The 24,995-nt window shown below is 35.9% G+C and overlaps 1 protein-coding gene across 6 annotated transcripts in view; it reads right to left on the bottom strand.

The window, feature by feature from the left end:
- The window catches only part of LOC141501173 (prolyl endopeptidase-like), a 42,540-nt gene that overhangs the window by 1,079 nt on the left and 16,466 nt on the right, over positions 1-24,995 (bottom strand). For 4 of the 6 annotated variants that reach the window (XM_074204923.1, XM_074204913.1, XM_074204938.1 and 1 more), the window contains 8 exons: positions 23,237-23,360; positions 16,144-16,360; positions 13,512-13,697; positions 10,318-10,524; positions 7,433-7,608; positions 6,421-6,637; positions 4,239-4,388; positions 3,518-3,641 (listed from right to left, as the gene is read on the bottom strand). In XM_074204923.1, the coding sequence (XP_074061024.1) occupies positions 3,518-3,641; positions 4,239-4,388; positions 6,421-6,637; positions 7,433-7,608; positions 10,318-10,524; positions 13,512-13,697; positions 16,144-16,360; positions 23,237-23,360 (1,401 nt within the window). Of the gene's footprint in view, positions 1-3,517; positions 3,642-4,238; positions 4,419-6,420; positions 6,638-7,432; positions 7,609-10,317; positions 10,525-13,511; positions 13,698-16,143; positions 16,361-23,236; positions 23,361-24,995 lie in introns of those variants that run through there. The other 2 variants (XM_074204930.1, XM_074204956.1) reach the window with 2 other exon arrangements.

The raw sequence follows: 24,995 nt of genomic DNA on the forward strand, positions 1-24,995 counted from the left end.
AAGTGGATACCCAGTCTTTTCAAGCTCTCTTCCCGGCTGGCCATATCACGTCTCAAAAGTTTCTGATAGCAGCCTTCTAATATTCCTTGAGGGAAAGGGCAGAAAGTAGAATCCAAAAACTTTGATTCTAATTTCTACTTGCTTCTGACCCCTGGTTTCCTATTATATTTTCTTAAGTTTTTTTTTGATTCCTTTCATTTTTTAAGATGTCATTGATGTCAATCCATGACATCTTTTATCCTTTTCCCCATAAAATCTTCCCTTGTAACAAAGAAAAACAGTCAAGCAAAATGCTCAACACAGCAACTATTCTAAGAATAGTTACCATTTCTCTCACAAGTGATGCTATTTTTCCTCACATTCCTTCCAAGGTCAAGATTGGCGAATGTATTTAATCTGAATTCTCTGTTGAGAGGCAACATGGCATCATCAGGAGAGAATGCTAGGTCTGGAATCAGGAAGACTTAAATTCATATCCACCAGTTAGCAAGTCATTTAACCTCTGTGTTCCTCAGGCATCTCCCCAGGTCTTAATCACCTTAGGCTTATGATGTAAATTACAGATCAGCATTGGTTCTCATTACAGGTTTTTCCCCACAATGATGAAAGTACAGATTTCTATATTCTTTGCTTTTTAAAAAAAAACTGGTTTAAACAAATATGTCACTTAGGAACTATGTTCTAATATTGCTACTATTCACTTGAAAAGGTGATTTAAAGGACTTTGAAATTATGGAAGAGACCAGAAAACTGAATTTGGACAAAGGAAATATAAGAGGACTTGAGATGTGAGAAGGAACTGAAGAAGGAAGATGGCTAGAAAGTGAGTGTTCCTGTCAAATGTTAATCAGATGGGAATTTGATGAGCCTTCACTCATAGCAGTTTGCAGTAGTCATGCTACATGGGAGTCAAGATCAAGAAATTCAAGGGCTGAGTCTCTCGCTTGCAGTAAATATGGCAGTTAGACAGAATTTTGCAATGACTTGCATTAAATATATGATATATGTATTCTGTCTTAGATCTAAGATATTTATACATGGTCAACGTGCAGGCTGATTTACAGAAGATAGATACATTTTTACATAGAGAATGAAGTGTTCATTGAAAGACAAAGCAATAAAAAGGCATCTTAAGAAGAGAGGAGAATCCTCCCCTATCCCTGAGGGTTACAAAGTTCAAAGAAGTACCACAGAACACTTGGATCTAAGAAACAAAGATTATACCCTAAGAGGTAGAAGCTGTTTCTTCTCTAGAGAAAGATTTTTTTTTCATAGATATTATCAGATAAAGGGCCAGTCAGGGAGATTATAGGAAGAAGAGATAAATAGTGGTAGCTGGTAACTCCTTGCCCTGGATACTAGGGTAGCCACATGTTAACCTTATATCAACAAAAAGACCTTTCTTCAAGGAGGTGAACAATATGTCCAAGTCATGAAAGTAATTCCCAAGATTTCAAATTGCTTTTGGTGATTCATGTGGATCCAATTGATACTGCCAGAAGAAATCTAGAAAGCATTCTTTTTTTTAGGTTTTTGCAAGGCAAACGGGGTTAAGTGGCTTGCCCTAGGCCACACAGCTAGGGAATTATTAAGTGTCTGAGACCGGATTTAAACCCAAGTACTCCTGACTCCAGGGCCGGTGCTTTATCCACTGCGCCACCTAGCCGCCCCCTCTAGAAAACATTTTTAAAGATTATGAAGTCTGGGTCAAGAAATGGAAGACTTTAGAGGGTAAGAAGGGAAATGACTTGATCATTGCTACCTAAGTAAAGGGAATCAGAAAAGAAAAGTAGATCTTAGAGTGAACATAATAAGCTGGTGTTTGAATGTGAAATTTTGATTTCTGGACCATGACTTCAAATATATAGGAATATATGGTCTAACCTCATGACCAGAGATGGAATGTACCTAACTGGTGAGAATGTATTTGCCTGAATTCTTGCAAATCTAATCCAAAGGACTTTCAGCTGAAAAACGATGAATAGAATGCCTCTGTAGATCTTATTAAATTTAAAGAATAGCAGTCACTACTACTAATATCTAGAAGTTTATAGAAGACAATTCTAGAAGAGGGCAGAAGCTTTATTCCAAGGGGGTGAGGAACTAGAAGCAACAGATGCTGATATTTTGTAAAAGAAGTTTAGCAGTCAAATCTCCTTACTCCCTCTTGAACTGAATGAGGGTAATACCATTCCATTTGTCTACAGGAGGCAGCACAGACTGAGAGCTGGAGAGAACTCTGGTAGTTGTCTGCTGCAAGAATTTTAGAGAGGACAACAGAGGCCTTAGAGAGGGAGAGTTTCCTAATGTCATGTGGGTAATAAACAGAAGAATAAGGGTTTAGACCTAAGTCCTCTGAGTCCAAATATGGGGTGCTTCTTACAGTCCTCTCTCGCCTCCCATGGTGGAATTGAGGCAAGAAGTATTTATGATTTGTTTACTAAGGGTCAGACACTTTGCTGAGCACCAGGAATACAAACACATGGAGAAAGAAATAAAAATGATTCTTGCCTTCAGGAAGCTTATATTCTAACAGAGAAGACAACACATAAAAGAAAGCAGCAAACTGGTGGGAGATGGAGGTTCTTAGGGTATGGCCTAGTCTGAAGTGTTAAGGGGAGAGTGTCTGCCTGTCACATTTCTCTGCCCACTCTAATCCACCTTACCGTCATAGTTACCAGAATGAATAACTCCCCTATTTAATAATTTCTAGGGGCACCTCATTACCTTCAGGACAAAACTGTCTCTTTGGCATTCAGAGCCTTTCATAACCTACTACTCTTCATCACCCCTCCCATCTTTTGAGACTTCTTACCACTTACTCTCCACTGCATGGTGACCCTGGATTCCTTTGCTGCTCCATGAATAAGACACTGAGTCTCTGCTCCCAGCATGTTCTCTGGCTCTTACCCCATCCATGGAATGCCCCTTCCTCCTCTTTGCCTTCTGACTTCCTTTAAGTCCCAACTAAAATCTCACTTTCTCTGGGCAGCCTTTCAACCTATCTTAAGTGTAGTGCCTCCCCTAATAATTATTCATGTTGTTTATCAGTCAGAGTGATTTGAGGGTCTCTTTGGAGGACTTTAAGCACAGAACATTCTAGAAAGGCCACAATATTAAGACTAGTTGAAAGTATAATTTTTGCATGTGTGTGTGTATATATATATATATATAATACTGTTCAGATAATCTGAAACACTTGCCCCTAAGCACAGTCTTCTTCTCCCTCTATACCACAGCACTGAAGAAATATCTAATAACCTCCATACATGTTAAGTTGACCTCCTCAGTCAATTGACACTGGAGAAGTATAAAAGATTCTTCAATCTCATATAGTGAAGTCTTACATATAGTTTAACTGAATTCTAAGTACAAGGAAAAAAATATTTTTCCTAAACCACGGGGATAGAAATATTAAAAACCATTAATTATATAATTAAAGCATTACTATGGGTAGCATGACTTGCGTTGAGTTGTGGCCATACTTAACCAATCACATTTTTGGGTATGTTCATACCATGATCTCTGTTGAATCTCTGATCCATGATAACTTTTCTGAGTCTCTGAGTATATTTTAATATTCCTCTTATAGGTACACGTTGATCATTTTCATAGGTTGTAATTATAATCGATGGATAAGTCTAAAAAAAGAAAGATTTATAAAGTGAATTAATTTTTTGTTTGCTGTACCTTCTTACAAATAATTATTAAATTAATAAAAATAATTATTCAGCACTTTATTATAAGGAAGAAAAATGCTTCACATTAATTATTGCTATTCAAGGTCTGTGTGAACAAAGCTTTTTGATAATATTCTCTTCTTAATTAAGCTGTGATATCCATAAATATTAAAATATAGCCAAATAGAAATGGAAGAAGGGAAAGGGGAGAATGTGAAGTCCTAGTATCTCTAGTTCTACACTTACTATGTGCCAACCCTGAGCTGAGTGCTTTACAAATATTATTTCATTCAGTCCTCACAACAACCCTGCTTTATAGCTCCCCACTTTATAGTTGAAAAAGCTGAGTTGTACAAAGGTTAAGTGACTTGCCCAGAGATCACACAGCTACCACATATCTGAACCTGCATCTGAATTCATTTCTTCTTGACTCCAGGGCCAGTGTTCTGTCTCCTTTTGCCACTTAACTACATAAACATCCTTGTGTACTAATTTCTATATTATTTAAATGTGACCTTTTGCTGACTACCCTTTTATATCACTTATGGTTTTCCTTACCTGGGGTCTGAGGTTCTGGTAGGGGCAGTAACTTTTTATATAGTTCATGTATTTGTCATCAGAGGAAGGATCTCCCCACTCTTCTAGTTCTTCAATGGTCAGAGGAAGCTGCATGTCCAGCATGGTGTTGAGAAGGTCCAGAAAAGGCGCCTAAACACAAGTCATGTACCACAGGTTGAACTAAGGAGGAAGTAGAATGAGCTCAGAACAGTTACAATGCACCATGACAGAAGTGGAAGCCAAGATCCTGGGGGGGGGGGGGGCAGGGGTGTGCAGTGTTCTTGCCAGTAAATCTGGAGAGGGTAGGAACAGCACAGGGCTATCTCTGCAGTGGTTTCTAATAAATACAAAGTATTGAGGAAGCTCTCTGGCAGCCAGATCCCTTTTCTCTGGCTCCTGGGCATCTCCCACACTTCTGCTGCCATGCCTCACATGCCCATTTGCCTATGAGAAATCAGGATTGGATGGCTTGCATCCTGGACATCAGGAGGCTTTCTTTCTCTATGGAGATTTTCTGGGTGATTGAAAAGAGAAGTTCTAATTGATAAGAATTCTGAGATGAGGAACCCAGAGAGGGATGCTGAGACAAGTTTCAGTGGGAGTACCACCTGTGAAACTGCACAAAATTGGCACTATGAAGACTAACACAGAAGTGGCATCAGCTCTTACCTCAGGTCAGGTAAATGGGGCTGGGGTACCACCTGTCATAGCCTAAGGAGTTATGGACAAAGAAAAGATCAAGATTGGAAGATAATTATGATAGAAAGGAAATATAGTCAGCTGGTTGTCAGAGGCTCTTTACAGGTTCATTTTAATTTTATTCATAGGTAAATGAAGTTTTTTTGCAAAAGATAATATGATTCTGGGGCCAATGGAATTATTATATTCATAAAAGTCAAATTGTACAGTGTTTCATTTACACTTTTACCTACTGTAAAGTCCATATACTTATATAGTGAATACATTTGTATTGCTATATAAGTCCATTTTATGGAATCATCCTTATCTTTACCAAAAAAAAATAGTATAAATTCAATCAGGCTTGAAATGTTTGTTAAATATGAACCTTTAGGAGGTCTTGATAAAACAAAATTTCAACAAGTTTTTATGGAAAAAATTATGAAATTTTAGGAACAATTAGTAAAATGGGTAAGACATTTTAAATTCTTTTTTAAAAATTTCAATTAATATCTATTTAGTTCTATAGCAAATGTAGAGAGAAGTGGTCAAGATTTATGAGCAATTCTGTTTGAAAGTTATGCTGAATATAAGAAAATGTGAATTAATAATGCAGAATTTGGGAATATTATAAATATAAATTATAAAACTAAAGTAGTCCAGACATAGACTATTAAAGATGTAAATAAACTGAGTCTCATAAAACAAAATAAAGAGTGACTAGAATTTACTCATATTTTGCTATGAGATATGATATAAGGTAAAATACCCCAAATCCAAACTAAAAAGTCACCATTTGATATTGCTGTATCCCTAAAATGTCAATCAGAATGCTAGAAAATAAATGAGGTGTCATCAGCTACTATTTCTATCAGCAAATTTGCATGGATAATTGAAATAATTTAGACATTGATTTAAAGATCTGTTTGGAACAGTGTTACAAAGATGCCTAAACCCATCTTATAACCCAACAAAAGTAAGCGAAAAACAGTTAAAGCCAGAAGATTTTTATAAAGGGAAAGAGGATCTACTAATCTCTTCATGAAGAGAAAAAAGTACACAACAGTTTTTTTTGGCTAAAGACATCAAAACTACTTCCACAAAGGTCATAAGTCCAGTGTTTAGTACAGCTGAACAGCTGAACTGCAAGGCCAACTTCAGATCTATCATAGAGCATACTGACTTAATGTCTTTTACTATCTAGTATTATCTCTGTTCCAGGAAAACCTCAACGAAAAATAGTGACACACGTTATTCATTGAAGGACTTTAAAAATGGTAAAGAGTGACTGTTTTGACTATTTGTAGGTAATTTCCTAATCTACAGTTCTTAGAATCAAAACTTTTAAAAGGAAAAAAGTTTAGAAATTACTGCTTCTTATTCCCACTGTATGTTAGGTTTTCTACTATTTTGATTCTCTGAGTATTTTATTTCTTAACATAACCAATCTTGCTTTTCTTCCAGTTCAAATACTCTCTCATTCTAGGTCTCAGAGTCGACTCACCTGTAAAGACACAGCCCTGATGAGGCTGGGGTTGCTATTACACAATGCTCCTGCTAGAATACCTCCAGCACTATAAGTTGTAAGGGCTGTAGATGCTGGTTCAGAAAATCCCAGGTTGTGAAGAAACTTTATACAAGCCTCTAAGTCATCAAGGCCATTGAGTTTATTGTTCAGACAGCCACCAGCATGCCAACTGAGGCCCAGTTCACCTCCACCTCTGAAATGAGGGGAAAAAATACATGAGGAATATGCTGTAGATGGTACTACTTTAAAAATATGCATTCCTTTTGGACAGGAACAGGATGAAAGGAGAGAGAGAGAACAGAATAAATGAGAGTGGGAAGAACAGAATGGAGGGAAATACAGTTAGTAAGAGGAACATGGGGAAAATATTGAAGCAACTTCTCTGGTAGACTTATGATAAAGAAAGCAACTCACCCCAGAGACAGAGTCATTGGAATCTGAACATAGACTGAAATACATTTTATTTCTCTCTCTCACTATTCTTCAGATTTCTCACCTTCTGGGGGGGGGAGGGGGTTTATGTTTACTCTTATAACAAAATTATTGTAATAATATTAAATAAATAAAACAAAAAAATTTTTAAAAAATGCATTCTTGTGTCTATTCAGCAAATTCAAGTGGAATAAACACATAAATGGGGTAGAAAGGGGGCAAAAGTGTGAAATAAGGCCATATCACTTTCAAAAATAGGGTTGTCTAAGTAATACGAAGTATTTTATGAAAATCGAAGCTTGAAATGACTTGAACGGACTCAGTCACTCAGTAGGCAACCATATATGGAAAATTGAGTGTTACATATCAACTTAACTGCTACTTAATCAGGTCAACAGAAAGTAGATTTAGCAAAGCATGTGACAAGAGAAGAATTCATAAATTCAACAATAGATGAAAAAATTTAAGTTTTAAAATGTTATCTAAGTTTCATATGATTTGACTCATCCCTGTGCTTTAATACTTCAAATGAAATAAAAATTATGTGCTCACTTACCTAACATGGCAATATGCTAATATCCATCCATCTTCAATTAACATTCGATTCTCAGCTTTGAAATTCATGTTTAAATCTATCCCATAAGCTCCATATACATGAATAAGAAGAGGGTTTTTCTGTAAGTCCTCAGAATTTCTTTTAAAAAATACTGTCACTGGCACTGAAGTTCCATCCTGGAAATGAAAGAATATTTTCAATACAAACAGCTATTCTTGTACAACAAAAACCACAATGATTTTTCTTTAAAATTTTTTTTGTTTTAAATTTGACTTCTTTTGATCTAGGTTACTTATTTTAGAACAAGTGTGTCCCATCTGTGGGTCCACAAGCAGTCTAAATAAGCCCATCATGCGGCTCCGGTTGCATAACTGCATAACTGGAAAATGAAGGTACAGATGAATGCATGTGCCAAAACTGCAACATCACAGAAGTTCACATGACTAACTCTGTGGTCTCACAGACCACTGAATTTTTCTTTTGTTTTTTTCTTTTTTTTTTAAAGATTTTTTTTCCTTTTTTTTGTTTTTTTTTTTTTACAAAAGATATGCACTTAGGAATTAGGATCTTTCTTATGACTCATTATAATTATAACAGACAATTTTATTGTTATTCTTTTACATAGTAAAAAATTGACATATATAAAATGTATAGTTGCTATCATTCTTAGTTGAAATCAACACACTGCCTTCAAACTTGCAAAGAGAATGAATAGAGTTGGAATCAGGTATGTAACTTAAAGAAAAATGTATTCAAGTGTTATTCAAGTCCAATTTATTATTGGACTTTTATAAGTTGTACCTGCTTAAAGAAAAGTATCCGGGGGTAGCTAGGTGGCACAGTGGATAGAGCACCGGCCCTGGAGTTCAAATCTGGCCTCAGATACTTAATAATTACCTAGCTCTGTGGCCTTGGGCAAGCCACTTAACTGCATTTGCTTTGCAAAAACCTTAAAAAAAAATATCCAGCATTCCACAAACATGCTCTGTTTATTATGTTTCTTTTGAGGAGTATGTACATTTATTTGCAAGCAATTTTTTTTCCCGAACAAAGTATATAAAACAAAAAATAGAACAAAAATTTCAGATGAACATCTTGAAAATATTTTTCATATCCCTACAATCTCTATCAAACTAGCTACTGGTGCACTGATAATGGAAAAGCAGGCTCAGTGTTCACATTAAAAATGGTATGTTCTTATTTTTTGTTTAAAAAGTAAATGTTTGATTATTAAAGTCATTTTTATTATCACATTTTATTATGATTTGTTACATAATTCTATTTTGTTTTTATATTCAATGGTAATATGGTTACATTTTAGTAATAAATAAATATTAAATTTTATATGCAGTCCCTGACAAGTTTTTGTTGGCTTGGAAGAGCTACAAGGTTGGATGCCAGTGTTTTAGAGAATTTTCTTTTTTTTAGGTTTTTGCTAGGCAAATTATTATTATTATTATAATTATTAAGTATCTGAGGCTGGATTTGAACTCAGGTACTCCTGACTCCAGGGCTGGTGCTCCATCCACTACACCACCTAGCCACCCCGAAAATTATTTTCTCTGATAGAGAGAATTGTTTATTAACTTCATTTCAGATAAATGGATTTCCAAAAGTATATCAAAATTTCTGTCTCTAGTAGTATCACCAAATATTTTTAATTAAAGAGAAATGGAAACATTACTTATTGGATTAAATACACTTTATTGTTCAACATAACTATAATTCATCAGAAAATTTTCTGTTAAATTCTTATCCTAGTTTATGCCGATATTATGTATAAACGGATAAACTGCCAGCCCAGTATTTGACTCATAATGCCAATGTGCTGGATACTATTGTTTTCAATTTTGTATATCAGACTAGTCTCAATGTATGAAAAAATGTAAGCAGATAAATCAGGACACTTCATTTTATGTTACAATAACTGGCATTATTAATTATTTTGGAATGGGGACGTAATACTGATTTTATGTTATATATTTTTATATTCTTAAAAGGAGTATGACTAGTTTAAATGACCCCACCCCCCCACCCCAATACTCTCACAGGCAAATATCTAAGATCAATGAAGTTACTATAAGAGTATTGTAAAACCAGGGTTGAAAATCATCATCTTATATTTAGTTTAGTTCATTCAAATTCTTCCTCAAAGTCCAACAGATACAGCCCTCACTTTTAGGAGGAGAGTCTATTTTACCAAAAACAAGCTGCAAAGTGAATTTCTATAAATATGTTTATGACTGCTCTTTATCCCTATCCTCTTTTCTATTCAAAGAAGTACTCCCGTGAGAAATTCCTAGGGCAGTCAGATGGTGTAGTGAAGGGCGGCTAAGTAGCACAGTGGAAAGAGCACCAGCCCTGTAGTCAGGAGGATCTGAGTTCAATTTTGGCCTCAGACACTTAATACTTAGCTGTGTGACCTTGGGTAGGTCACTTAACCCCATTGCCTTACCAGAAAAAAAAAGAACCATGAGGAATGATTCCTTATGGTAAGGAAGGAGGTAGCTGGTTACTGTGGTTCACTAAAGATATATGTGCTGGGAATTACCAAATAAATCACTTTTTCCTTCCCTTAATGCAAGTAGAAATCTTTTGCTCTTACATCTATAGTTTCTAGAACTTAATTTTCTTTTTTTTCTCCTTTTCACTTAAATAAATAGGATGAGTGGAGTAGATCTGGGCCATCAATCTAATATACAGGATATTACAGCTTGAATATTCCTTAAATTCAAGGCTTCAGGTAATACATGATAGACTAGACACTTTGCTATAAACGCTGTGACAAACTAATTGAAATTGTGAACAAAGTTTACTTGAAACAGTGATATCTTGTTTTTTTCCTTTCTTGTTAACATTGTAAAAGAGAAATTATAAAAACTTACCTTGCTTTTTGCTTCTAAACGAACCATGTGACAATCTGTCACTACTGGTTCCTCTTTCTCAGCTTGCTCATAGAGACTGCCTTTTTGTAACATATATATAAAGTTCCTTGGAGGATGCACGGGAGAAGAGAGCTGAAAAGAGCAGGTTTCACGGCCGCTATCTTGTGGCTGGAGATCCAACTGGCAGGTACAGGCCCATGCCGGGAGCTGAAGAGATCAGTTGTGTGTTTTATTTCTTCCTTAAACTTCTCAGCATTCTTAACTTCACTTTTGGGCTCAGTTCAGGTACAAAACTAAGTTTTATTTAATTCAAATTCTGCTGAATTCCTCATAAAATCCATATTTTAAAATAGTAAAGCTATTTCACATAACCAAAATGACTATGACTAGACAATACCAAATAAATGAAATAACTAAATGACTGTCACAAATGGGAAAGAAAAGTGATCTTTGAGGCTCTTAAGCATTACTATGAGGAAGACAGTAGCTGTATCATAGAAGAAACACTAGATTACTTTCCAAAGACTCAAGTTTTAATGGTGGCTCCACTCTTTCATATTGATACCAATCTGATCAAGTTAAACTCTTTGCATCTATCTCCTCTCTTGGAAAATGAGTAGTTGGATTTACATGATTTCCAAGGTTCCTAATATTTTTAAGGTGGCATTCAAAGATCTATGAAAGCATAAGTCTAACATCATGGTTTTTCACAATTCTGATACAATCTCTTATATTGAAATGCTGATTTGAGGACATGAATAAGGATTAAAGTTTTTTAAAATGATTAGAATGTTCACAAGTCTAAGGGCCCAACCCTGACCTCCTAACTCTTTTGAAATGTCATCAACATCGGCTGTGTGTTTCTGCTGTGATCCCAAGCCTGTACCCTGTTTCCTAGACAGGGCCTTGGCAATGACCATTATTACTCTGGGCTAAGCGACCAGCAGCTTAGCCATTTAAAATCCCTGTTTCTAACTTTGGCCCCAGGCTAACTATTGTGGGGAACAAAACCCTCTCCTGGCACATCCTTCCTCAAACTCATGGCTATTATGCTGAAAATTCTTGACTCATTGAAAAGTGAAAGGAATCAAGATTCATTCTCTGAGAGCAGCAGGGTCCAGCTTCAAGCCTTCTCCTAGCACTCTCTTTCCATCCTTTAAGGAGCTCTGGTTAGCAGGTTGACAGAAGCTTCAGAAATGGCATTGAAAGTCAAAGTGTTAAAAGAAAATTGCATTCCCTTTGCTGTATAATTGTGAAAAGTGCAAATTCCTTAGAAAATCAGCAGTCTGGCACAGCACCATCCCTGATGGTGGGCTCTCCCCATAGAGGACAAGTGCAGATGTGTGTGATGAGTGAACCATTAGTCAACTGTAGGAACTATTCCTAAAGAGCTTATGTTCACTGAGTTTATATTTTTCAAAACAACCTGAAGAACCCAACTGACAAAGACATTTGTTGAAAATATCCCCCCCCGCAAAAAAAAAAGCCCAATTGATTAATTTTCTTCAGACTGGTGATTAGCTTGGATCATGTTTTTTTCCCATTTAAGTCTATGCCATAAACAAAGAAAGAAATGGTAAATGAAAAAAATTGCTGGAGTCCAGTACCAAACAGGCAAACAGACTTGGCTGATTAACTATAAAGGAAGGAGTGATGGAAAAAATAAAGGTTCCTTTGTCTACAACACAAACTCTTTCATATTACTGAAAAGACATTAAAAAAAACACATTAATGTCTTCCTTTCTGGTTTTTTTGGTTGTAATCTAATGGTGCTAATGATTTGAATTCATAATGTTAGTGAGGCTAAGTCTGAAAGTTTATTTTCCATAAGAAACATAAAAAAACAAAACTCTTCCATGGTCAGGGACTATACTTTTTAAGAGTAGTCAGCTGTTTCAGGTGTGTCACTGGTTCAAAGTGAGGAGTGGGTGTAAATGGGCACAAATTATCCCTCTAATGAAAATAGGATTCAGAACACACATACTCAGACAAACTGATATGCTGGATAGGAAGTTTCTAAATGGTAACAAATAACAGTAAGGGCTCAGAACCGATAAGCAACTATAGATTAACTAAAATTTGTTTTGAAGATGTGATATTCAGGTTCTTCTATATTCTCTATTCTTGTTACTTGTTTTAAGACAATAGTTTGATTTTGCAAAAATCTCCAAATAAAAGTAAAATTTCATTTATGTAAAATTATCAGAATATGTCATTTTGATGCTCAAAATTTACAAGAGACAGTCATTAAAAATAAGACTAAATCCTACTGATGTTTTCTCTTTAAAATAGGGATCAAAAAAGGAATTGAATATATTATCTTGTTGCCTCTTTGTATGAGAAAAATAATTACATGTTACAGATAAACAAGGAAAAAAATCAGGAATACTTTCAAAAATATATAAGGGTAAGTTAGGAAAGAAGTCAAATACCAATACTCCAGTTACTTGAATCTGGCAGCAAATCAATGTGAAAAATAAAAAAGCAACTAAGAAGAAAATAATGAAGCTAATAATAGAGAGCAAGAAAGAAACATCTAATGAAAAGTTCCATGCACATGTCAAGGATTCATGTAGACATTTTACAGTCATACATTTTCTCCTTTAAGTTTCTAGCTGCACATTGTGTAATATGATTTGTAGTCACATGGTTGAAAAGTGTATTGGAGATCATCTACTCCAACTTCCACCCCCATTTGCAGATGAATAAACCGATGCCCAGAGATAGTGACTTGCTTAAGGTCATAGAGCTGTCAGTTGGAAGAGAAATAGAACTATACTGAAGTTTCACAATGACATTATATTATAGTAAAACCTTGATGCTTCTATGAATAACAGATGACAGATCTATATTGCACCAAGTTATTTTATAAGAAAAAATATTAACTGGTTACAATATATCTCTTGGGTTTTTGTTTTTGTTTTTTTAGCAAGGCAACAGGATTAAGTGATTTGCCCAGGGTTTTACAGGTAGTAAGTATCTAAGTGTCTGAGGACGGATTTGAACTGAAGTCAGTCTTCTTGACCCCAGGACTGGTACTCTATCCATTGTACCTCCTAGCTGCCCCAATATATCTCAATATAAATAATGCCAATATAATAATGTTATGTTTAAATATTTTACATTTCATATTCTGTTCAGATAAACCAATTGTGTATTTTGATTAGTGATTAACTATTAAAAATGAAACATACCTTAAGAGATTGAATTGAATGATCATTTAAGGAAATTGAATTGAGATAAAGTTGATTGCAGTACTTCAGAAACATAACACAGTGATCCTTGAACATCACCATATCAATAAGCTTGGTTTTTCTCTTCAATGTATAAATAAGTTGCCAGTTCTTCATATTACGGGAATTGACTGATGTTTTCATTAACTACATAGAAGCAAATTGACAGAAGAGAGCTAGCAAAATATCAAGAAATCCAAATAGCAAAGTATCAAGTTAAAGAGGGCATATGTGACCAGAGCATGACACCTTTCACTATTTAATAAGTAGTGCTCCTTAGCATCATATGAAAGGAAAAATCAGACATTTGTTGAATGTTTTTATCTCATCTATTATAAGAAACTATGACAGGAAATCATGGATTTAGAGTTGAAAGGGATTGTGGAAAACAATTAGTATAAAACTTTCATTTTTAAAATGAATAAACTGAGGCCCAGAAAGGTTAAATGATTTAAGTTAAGGTCAGATAAAAAGCAAATGTCTGAGCCAGGATCTGGTATATGGACATTCCAAAAATAGAAGGGGACAAGGCTTTGAAGAACTCTGAAGGTCAAATAGAGGATTTTGTATCTCCTTGGTCTAAGGAGATAAGAGGCTACTGGGAGTTACTGAGTATTGAGGGTGATATGGTCAGACCTACCCTTTGAAGTACAACATCAATGTTTGTGCAATTCCTATATAGAAAGGGGTCCCTGACATCCTTCTGGGCTCTGAGAAATTCCTTAGAAATATAACTTTGGCTAGGTGCCTTTGGATCTGAAAATAGTCTGATAGGACCCAAGGGGTCATAGATATACCATAAAATTGTCTAAAGATTTACAAAGCACCCTTGTTAGCCTAATTATCTTGCTGTATCTGTTAAGTTCCAGGACTGCCTCCCCCTTCCCTAAATTCTACTCCCTCAAACCTGTGGGAAGCCTGTCAATTCATGACTCCCTTCATCTCAGAAAATATGTTCAAACATTACACAAAGACCCTGACCCCTCCTCACCCCTATCTATACAGAACCCTATGTTTACATATGTATATGACAAGACAATATATCTAATTGCTGTCTTTGCTTCTGTATCCCACTTACTCTCAGTACCCCATCCCAAATACTATAAAAACTCTATCCCCTGAACACTAAGGTACTGTCTGATTTGGGTCCTCTTCATCCCCAGACAGTCCCAGAAATTAAAGATCTCCAAATTTATCAAATTCTGGTCTCCGTAAGCTGGAGGGAGGATGGACTGGAATATGAAGAGGCTTGAGGCAGGGAGACCAACTAGCAGGCCAGACATGAAATGATGAGGACATGCACTAGAAGGGTGGCAGTGTCATTGGAGAGAAGGGGGAATATTTGAGAGACTGTTGTATTTTAGCAACAGATTGGCTATGGGGGGTGAGATATAATGAGAAGTCAAGGATAACTCCTAGGTTGTGAACTTGAGGATTGGGAAGATAGTATTGTCCTCTATAGTAATAGGGAGGTTAAGAGCAGGAAAAATGAGTTTAATTTTGGGCATAATGAATTTAAGAGAGAAGAGTGTATGAAGGAGAAAAGGGTGATCAATGAGGTCAAGGATAATGAGGATTGAAAAAATTATTGGATTTGGCCATTAAGAGATCACTGATAACTTTGGAGAGAGCAGTTCTAATGGAATGATGAGGTTAGATGCTACATTGTAAGAGGTTGAGAGTGACAGGAGAGAGAGTGAAGGTACTTACTGCAGGTCGACTTTTCAAGGTATTTAGCTACAAAGGGCAGGAGAGATTTTGTGTCATAGATAGCAGAGATGGAAGGATTAAGTGAGCTTTCTAAGAATGGAAGAGACACAGGTATGAATGTGGGTAGTAGGGAAGGATTCAAGATAGGGAAAGGTTGAAAACAAGTGATGTTACATCACCAAGAATGGGAAGGGGGGCTTCCAAAGCCAAATAAAGGATTTTATATTTGATCCTGGGAGCAACAGGGAACCCTTGGAGTGAACTGAATAGGTAGTAAGGCTAGTGAACACAGTCAGACCTGTAATTTGGGAAAATCAGTTTGACAATTTAGTAAAGGACTATAGGGGCAGTGAGGTGGTGCAGTTGGATAGAGCACTGGCACTAGAGTCAGAAGGACTTGAGTTCAAATCCATTTTCAGATACTTACTAGTTATGTGACCTTGGGCAGCTCACTTAATCTTGACTGCTTTTTAAAAAAAAGAAAAGAAAAAAGAATGGATGGTGGTGGGAAGAGACTTGATTTGCAGAGACCAGTAGGTCATTGCAACAGTCCAGGCATGGGGTGTTGATGGCTTAAGTGAGAATGATTGCAGTGTCAGAGGTGAAACATGTTACAAAGGCAGAAACAACCAAATGGGACATGAGAGAGAGAGAGAAGAGCTAAAGTTCCAAGCCTTCATGATGAGGATAGTAGTACCCTTAAGTATAATTAGAAAATTAGGAAGGGAGGGGAAAACTCAAATATCTACATCTAGTACTTTACAATGTATTTTTGGAAATTTCCAAAAAATATTAGATGCTAAAACTGAAGATCTATTTTAAAGTTTTCTTGGAGTGTTCAGTATACACTGCATAGGATAGGGGCAGGGGAGGCAAATAATACCTTGTATTCTGCAGGCTCTCCATAATTTGTGAGAATATATAATTCATTGCTTCTATGCTCAATATGGTACCTAATCCCAGAATTTCGCTTTTGGACAAGAACTGGAAGATTCCAAGGCTGATGACAATCTATCAACCACACTTCAGAAGTTGTCTTGCTGTTACTATTTATGGTGAGGAAGTACCTGTCTCTTGTACAATACAGGTCCACAAAAAATCTGAGAAGGAAAAGTACAATATAAAAATTGAAAGAATTTCAAATCCAGAATATTTTGTTCATGGGATATACTTAGTAAATATTCAATATTAATGTTCATTTAAAATGAAATGAACAATAAATATTCCATTGATGAATGAAGTTAAGAAGTAGTCAATGTTAACTACTTTTATTTTTTATTTTTATTTTCATTCATTCATTTATTTTGGATTTTGTAAGGCAAATGGGGTTAGGTGACTTGCCCAAGGCCACACAGCTAGGTAATTATTAAGTGTCTGAGACCGGATTTGAACCCAGGTACTCCTGACTCCAGGGCCAGTGCTTTATCCACTGCGCCACCTAGCCACCCCAAAGTATGAATTTCAATGAGAAAGCTAGACACTTGTCTAAGCCTAGTTTTTTTGTATTTTTATTTAATTCAAGTAAGAATTTCAGATGATATTCAGAAGAGGCCAATATGTTATACCATACTGATTTTTTTTGGCAAGACAGTAGGGTTTTGTGACTTGTCCGATGTTACACAGCTAGTAAATTCAACGTTGGATTTAAACTCAGGTGCTCCTGATTCTGAAGCTGGTACTCCATTCATTGCACTACCTAGCTGTCCCACCACATTCATATTTTAAAGCATTGTCTAATTCTGCAGTGTGAACATCATATCGTCTTTTAACAACGATTTACAAAACAATAATTTGAGATTTCATTCTGCTTGAGATGAAATTCAGTATAAAACATACTTGACATTAGAAAATGAAACAAAAACCCTTGAAAGAGAGGAAGAAAAAGAAAAAAGAAAGACAAGGAAAGGAGGAGTCAAAGACAAGAGATAGGAAGGTAGAGAAAGACAGGGAAAAGATGGAGTGAGAAAAAGAGAAGTAAGCATAAGGAGGGAAATTAAATACATGTATTATATATATAAATGAATATACATTTTATTTATATACATTTGTATTATATATACACATATGCATACAAATAAACATGCACACACACACACACACACACACACACAACACACACAAACACAGAGGGAGGAGGACAGCAAGAGGAAGGAAAGGGAGAGAATGAGAGAGAGATGAGCACACCAAAGTAGATGGCAGAAGTACAGAATTTAACACTTCAAATAGGTTAGCATTTACTAGTTAACTAGATATCTGCATCACATATCTATATACACATACAATTTATAATATACATGTAATAAACTCATATATATATATATATACACACATAATGATTGTATTTGCCTTTGCTTACAGAAATAATATTTTGTGTAGGCGAGTTCTACACAATTCCTTCTCTAGAACCTTTGTTGGATCAACCTCCATATCATGCTCTAATACAAGTTTTAGGTTGTCTTCTTTACGCAATTTTCATTTTTTTTACTTGAGCTCCATACCACCAATTACCTAATGAACATTATAAGTTGGAAATCTTGGAGGTATCTCAAATTCAATATGTCCAAAACCAAAAATCATTATCTTTCCCACAAGTTCATAATTCATCCAAACTTCCCAATTTCTGTTGAAGGGACCTCTATTCTTCCAGTCTCACAAGGTTATAACCTCAGAATTTTATGCTTGACTATTCACTTTCCTTTAGCCCACATTCAATCAATTGCCAAATCTTGCTGATTCTATTTTCACAACAAATCTTGCATGTGACCCTTTCTTACTTGCATAGCCAACAATTTAGATCAGATCAATATCTCTATTTACAATGGCCACCTAATTAATCCCCTAGTTTCAGGTCACTATTGCCACTATTCTCATTATTTGTCTATTCTGCTGCCAGTGATTTTTCTAAAGCAGAGATGTAACTGTATCACCCTGCACAACAAATTCCAGTGGTTACCTATTGCTTTTAAGATCAAAAAATAGAGTCCCTGCTTTATACTTTTTCAAGAATTTCCTAATTTGGTTCTAACAGCTCTTCCCCTCATCTTTTTTTTTTTTTAGGTTTTTGCAAGGCAAATGGGGTTAAGTGGTTTACCCAGGCCACACAGCTAGGTAATTATTAAGTGACTGAGGCTGGATTTGAACTCAGGTACTCCTGACTCCAGGGACAGTACTCTATCTACTGTGCCACCTAGCTGCCTCTTCCCCTCATCTTTAGACAGGATTCTCCCTCTGACACTCTGCAGTCCAAACATTTCACTCACAACTGCAGTGACCATTGCCCAAGTCCAGAATGTATTCTCTCACCTTTGCTTTATGAAATTTTTCTCTTTGAGGCACATCTTAAGAACCATCTTCTAAAGGAAGCCTTTCCTTATCCACCTTGTTAATGTCTTCTTCCATCATCCCCTCGTTAGAAGGAGTAATAGTCCTCCAGATTACCTTGTATTTAACATTTATTAACTTTAAATTTTGTCTATTTGTACTCATACCCCAGATTAGAATGTAAACTCTTTGTCCATTCTTTATCTCTTAGGCCTAACCATGCCTAATATATACACAGTAGGTACTCTAAGATATCCTTGGTGACTGATTTAGACATCAAACAGATTGATCCTAAAGCTTTTCACTATACAGTCTCCAGGCAATGCTTTTCTTTTATTGAGAGTACCACCATCCTTTCAGTCACCCTGGTTGAGTGCCTCACTCTCTCATTTCCCCTTCATCAAATGCCTTGTTATTTCTACATTTGTAACATCTCTCACATATACCTCCTTTTCTCACCTAAACTTGCCACCACACCGATGCAGGCCCTCTTTACCTTTCAACTGGACCATTTCAACAGTTTACCTCTTCTAAGTTAACTCCAGTGACTCCCCATTGCCTCCAGGTTCAAATAAGATTTTATCCACTTGGTTTTTAAAACCTGGTCTCACCCCTATCTGAAAAATCTTCTTACATCCTCCAAACTTCTCCAAACACTCACTCCACTGACCTCTTTGCTCTTCCTAGCATATGTCTTTCACATCTCCAGACTCAAGTGGTTTTCACTGGCTGGCCGGCTATGACACCAGGAATCCTTTCACTCCTCATCTCCACCTCATAGCTTCCATAGCTTCTTTTACGTCTTGAACCCAAGACCCATCTTCTATAAGAAGTCTTTCCTAATCCCCTTTAGGGTCTTCCCACTGAAATTAAACCCAATTTGACCTGTCAACTTTCCCTACTATAAAAAAGTATTGAATCACTGCAGAGGAAATGTAGTACCCCCCCATGTCCATTCCCCCCCCCCCCATACCCTTAATTCACATGTATAGGTTGGGTCTCAAAAGGCAAGAACACTGACTCTAGAAGTAGATGACCTTGCTTTCAAACCTACTTGTTATGTATTATCTTTGGGAATTTGGGCAAGTTGCTTAAAATCTGAGTAGTGATTTCCTCATCTATAAAATAAAGGGGATAGACTAGATGAGCTTTGAGATTCCATTTAGTGCTAAATCTATGTTCCTATTACTGCACCAGGCTCAGGGATCTACCCTGCTGACATCTTATAGTTCAAAAGCCCCTACATATGAGCTTATTTCCAAGAATCAACTAGTTGACATACTTAGCTCAAAGTAAAAGCATTTACTAAAATGGTACAGGATGTAAAGAAGTAACAAAACTTTTCTCCCACAAAGTTGCAGTAGATTCTGTTTCAAATGCATATGTCATTAGGGACAGAGTTAACACTTATGGAGAGTTACCTAGGTACATTCTAGAGATCACACATAGTCAAGGCCATTCATGCTCTGATTGCTGAAGTCACATTTTCCCTTCTGATCTCTTCATGCTGCTCCCTTCTGGGCACTATGTAATGCTCAACTGATAGCCAGTAAAGGATAATTTGACTCAACTATATGAATGGACTTTTGAGGTCAGGTCTTTGTGGGCACACAAAGAAAATCCTCTCCTCCTACTCACTAGACTCTCAAGAATTGCAATGGAAAAGACTGAGGGTGGTTCCCTCTCAAGAGTGAGAAACTTCCTTCATAGCTGGCTTTCTGCTCAACTATAGACTTTCCCACCAGACTCCTTAGAGATTGCTTATCTGCAGAAATGGTTGGCTTCTGGAGTGGCTAGGTGGCGCAGTGGATAGAGTACTCGGCCCTGGAGTCAGGAGTACCTGAGTTCAAATCCGATCTCAGACAATAATTGCCTAGCTGTGTGGCCTCGGGCAAGCCACTTAACCCCATTTGCCTTGCAAAAACCTAAAAAAAAATGGTTGGCTTTTTAAAGGCCATTTGGGGTATTCCTGGTCCTTTGGGCAATGGCTAGCCATCCTTATAATTCCATCATGTTGACCAGTACTTCTTCACACATCCCAAAAGAATAAGCATTATAAAATGTTTCTTTTTGCTTCCTTTACTGTCTGTGAATCTTTAAGTCAGGGAATGACCCAAAGAAGGTCCTACTTGACAAAGTACAAGAGGATTCACTAAAAATTTGAAAGGGGGGTACACTTTACAAAGTACTATCATAATACTAATTTCCTCTGTTCCCTGCCCCTTAAAATAGGTAATTTCATCAGGTGGGCTAGGAGGAACTCAACTGATCAGAAACCACCTGCATCAGTTCTCCTTTTCTAACTCCTATAGTGACAAGATACTTATGTTTAGGGAGGAAGGAAAAAAACAAGCTATGCGAAGAACTTCACAATTATTATCTCATTTGATTCTAACAACAACCCTGAGAGGGAGGTGCTGTTATTATCCTAATTTTGCAGATGAGACAACCAGAGGTGAATTAACTACTACTCCAGGGTTACAGAGCTAGTCCCTGTCTGAGGCTGGCTTATGGCAAGATTTTTTTCTGAGATCTCATTAAGAATAATGTACTTGGTGAAAAAGTCAAGAATTTTTATAAGATAACCATAACTTGATACTGAATGGAAGGAAATTGGGATTGGGCAACTATACAGAATTACATGGAACTGATTAAAAAAAAAACTTGTAAATTAGTGAAATCAAATTTTTTTTTGAATTTTATTTATTTAAGGCAATGGGGTTAAGTAACTTGCCCGAGGTCACACACCTAGGCAATTATTAAGTGTCTGAGGCCACATTTGAACTCAGATCCTCCTGACTCTAGGGCTGGTGCTCTATCCATTGCGCCACCTAAGCTGCCCCAGAAATCAAATTCTTTAGGAAACTGTGAGTCAATGTAGAAAACAAAAGAAAATTAAAATCATTAATAGAAACTCCAAAATGATTGAAAGTAAAAAGTAATGAATTTTCTAGAAGTGATGCCTTACCTTTCTGGTTATAACTGACAAAAGATTGATGACTATTACAACATATTTTAGACTGCTTTCCAATTGTTAAATGCTTAATTATCAATTCCCTTGACATATGCAGTTCTATCAAACCCAGAAGGAATAAGTACTATTTAGTAACTCAGTATTTGCAATTTAACAATGTGTCCACTTTGAGGTCTGAATTCAAAAGAACAATGGTCTTCATATAAAGTGAATAAAGTGAAGGTTACTGCCATCTTAAACTTATTATCTCACCAATTCTGGCTATGTCCAAAATCAATATTTTAAAAGTTAAGTTTTAGGAAAAGAGACACTTCACAATAAAAATAAATTGAAGTTATTACTATCCTTATTTGAAGATAATGCCACCAATAGTGTTATAAATTGTACTGGGCTTTGGTTTAGATAGATCATTACTATAAAGAAGAATTCCTTACTTTTCATTCTCATACAGAATAGTCTTAGCTCAGTAGGCAAGTGATTAGTGAGGGAAATGTGCTTTCTTTAACTCACTGATGCCTTTTTTTTCCATAGATAGAAATTTATAACATGTACTTGGAAACTGAATCTCAGTTATTTTAACAAAAGTTGATTGTTAAGTCTCCATTAAAATCAAAGGTATTCCATGTTGACAATCCAATTCAGTCAAACGAGACTCTTAGAATTTATAAAGTTGGGACCTTCAAAGAGAAGATAGTTTGCTAGATGGCTATAAAACTAGCTCTGTAATCAATTTAGCAAAAAAACCAGCTTTTCTTCCTGAACAATTACTTTGTAAAAGGACACTGAGTGAGTATTCAGCAGATTAGAGTTTGATCACTGGGAACAACATAATGGTTGTATTTGGTCACCACCCACAGCAGGGATTATCCCCAATATAAAAGAGAAAATATGAGTAGGTACAACAGGAGTTTTCTGGAGAAAAAGAGAAACCGATCTGTCTGCATGGCATGAAAATTGTCATTCTCTCTCTAAGGGGCACTTTGCCCTGGGAAAGACCTTGACATTTGCAAATCTAACAGAATAGCTAAGTAACAGAGAACAGTGAAAGCTGAGAGAGATTACAAATCAAGCACAGCAGGAGGGAAAGAGAGAGAGAGAGAGATACTACTTAAGTAGTTCCTTCTCTGGCCGTCTAAACCACACTGTGATGGTAACCTGTTAGGCAAACAGAGCTGCAAAAAATACAAGCCAACTAAGGATGGCATAGAATAACACAAGGTTGGGAATCAAGAAACCAGTGTCTAGCACAAGCTCTGTCTCTAACTGGTTGTGTACATTTGAGTGAGTCACTCAAGCTTTTTCAGCCAGTTTCCTCATCCATAAAATGGAGGAAAAATGAATTAGATAATCTATAACAACATCAAGTCTTCAAAGAGATTTTTCCCCCCCCAGACCAAAAGCTTAGCATTAAGTGTATATGCATAGCATGTTAGATACCATGAAGGTTGCACTTTTCAAAAGAAGTGTGGCTTCCTCTGATGAAATCTCCAACTCTTTATACTTTTAGGAACTGATCTTCATTCAAAGACAGAAAAAAGTTCTCTTCTAATAAAATAAATAACTGGGGTACAAAGACATTTTACAATGTCTAAATTTAAGAAAGAATTTAGGGGATATTAAATTCACATTTGACACCCCCCCCTAAAAAAAAAGTTTATCTTCACTTGCATTATTCCAGCACCTTGGATCTTGTTCTGTGTAGACACATTCAGTATGTTTTTTATTCCCAAAGCTAGTTCGAAATACATCACAACACCGAAGGTTCTTTTGGCAAGTATAGAATAAAAGGCCATCCTGTGCCCATTCTGAAAAGAAAATGATGTGAAGAAATATATTATTACATCATAATAGAAAAGCACAACAGTTATGATTCTATTTGGGAGTCTCTACTTGGAAACTAAAAGCTAAACAATGAAAGTAGCTGACATTTTTATGGCACATTTAAGTTTACAAAGTGTTTTTCCATGTTTTCTCATCTGATCATCACAACATCTAGTAAGACAATTGCTGACATGAAGAAACTGAGGCTGTGAGAATTCATGAGGTTACAAAAATAATGAGCCAGAGAGTCTTCTACAGAAGGAATGACTACTGCCGCTGATCAGATCTAAAAGAAAGCACATTTGATTTACAAGGGGGGCTAGATTTATGAATCAGAATGAAATTGGAACTAGATTTAAACCTACAATTTCTAACTTACAAAGGGAAAACTGTCCCTTTTATTCCCATTTCTAATTCTTAGGTCTGGCAAATTGTTTAGGTTACAGATATAGGAACCATATCTGAGGGAAAATGGGGGTTAAAAAAGACAGTGGGGTAAAATATTTATACTAGTAGAAGAAAACATGGGAGGATGACATAGCTATATTTAGCATTCAAAGTTAAGTTATAAAAATGAAAGTTTGACATGACTTTCACGATGTTAACCAATGTTAAATGAATATTTTCTTCAATGCCTGACAATGTCTATGGACTCATTATTCTAAAGATAGTTTTACAGTTAAATGACAATAAAAGTTTAGCATTTAAAATCTTATCAGATGCATCTTACTACATTCATCTTATCAAAGAAATCCTTTATAACAAACCAAGTTAGCATTAATGAATCATAACATATACAGCATCTATATACTGACTATATATTTTTACTAATATTGAAGTAATTCAGTTTACTTGAAATTAAAGAATGTTAAGAACAGATAAACTCAAGTTTATGCCCACAGGAGGGCACAGGACCTGCACAGAGACTAAAGAACAGAGTAATACTCCTCAATAAGTGGGAAGTATGATAATGTGGGCAGTTCCTCTATTAGCTTTATTTATGATTTCAGTATGGATAACTCTCAACTTTATCTACAGTTCCAGCTCATTTTCCAGACTATATATTCACATTTCCAACTATTTCTTGATTATTTCCAACTAGGAGTCCCAATGTAATTCTAATTCAACAATTTAAAACCAAATTAATCATAATATTCTAAAACATCTTATTTCTTTCTTATTTTGCTATGGCACCATCATATTTCTAGTTACTCAATTTCAAACCTTGCTTTCAAAAGTCATATTTGAATCCTAGCTTATCTTTGCCCCCTATTTAGGTTAAACGTCCCCACTTCCTTTCATTGGTCCTTAGGGGGCATGAACTTAAGGTCCTTCACTATTCTGGTTACTCTCCTGTAGACTCCCATTTATCTCCTTAAAAATAGTATCCAGATCTGAATATATTCTACAGTGCAGAAAAGACTATCTCATCATGATGTTTGGATGCTATGTCTTTCAATATACCCCAATATCATATTACCCATAACTCATATAAAACTGTTGACTCAAATTAAACTTGGTAGGCCACAAAAACTTCCAGTTATAATTTTTTAAAATTATTTTTAAAAATTATGAATTTAACTATAACAAAAAGATTATTTCTTTATAAAAATATAAAT

This window comes from Macrotis lagotis, chromosome 1 (assembly GCF_037893015.1).
Source record: "Macrotis lagotis isolate mMagLag1 chromosome 1, bilby.v1.9.chrom.fasta, whole genome shotgun sequence".
In the NCBI taxonomy this organism is placed as follows: Eukaryota; Metazoa; Chordata; class Mammalia; order Peramelemorphia; family Peramelidae; genus Macrotis; species Macrotis lagotis.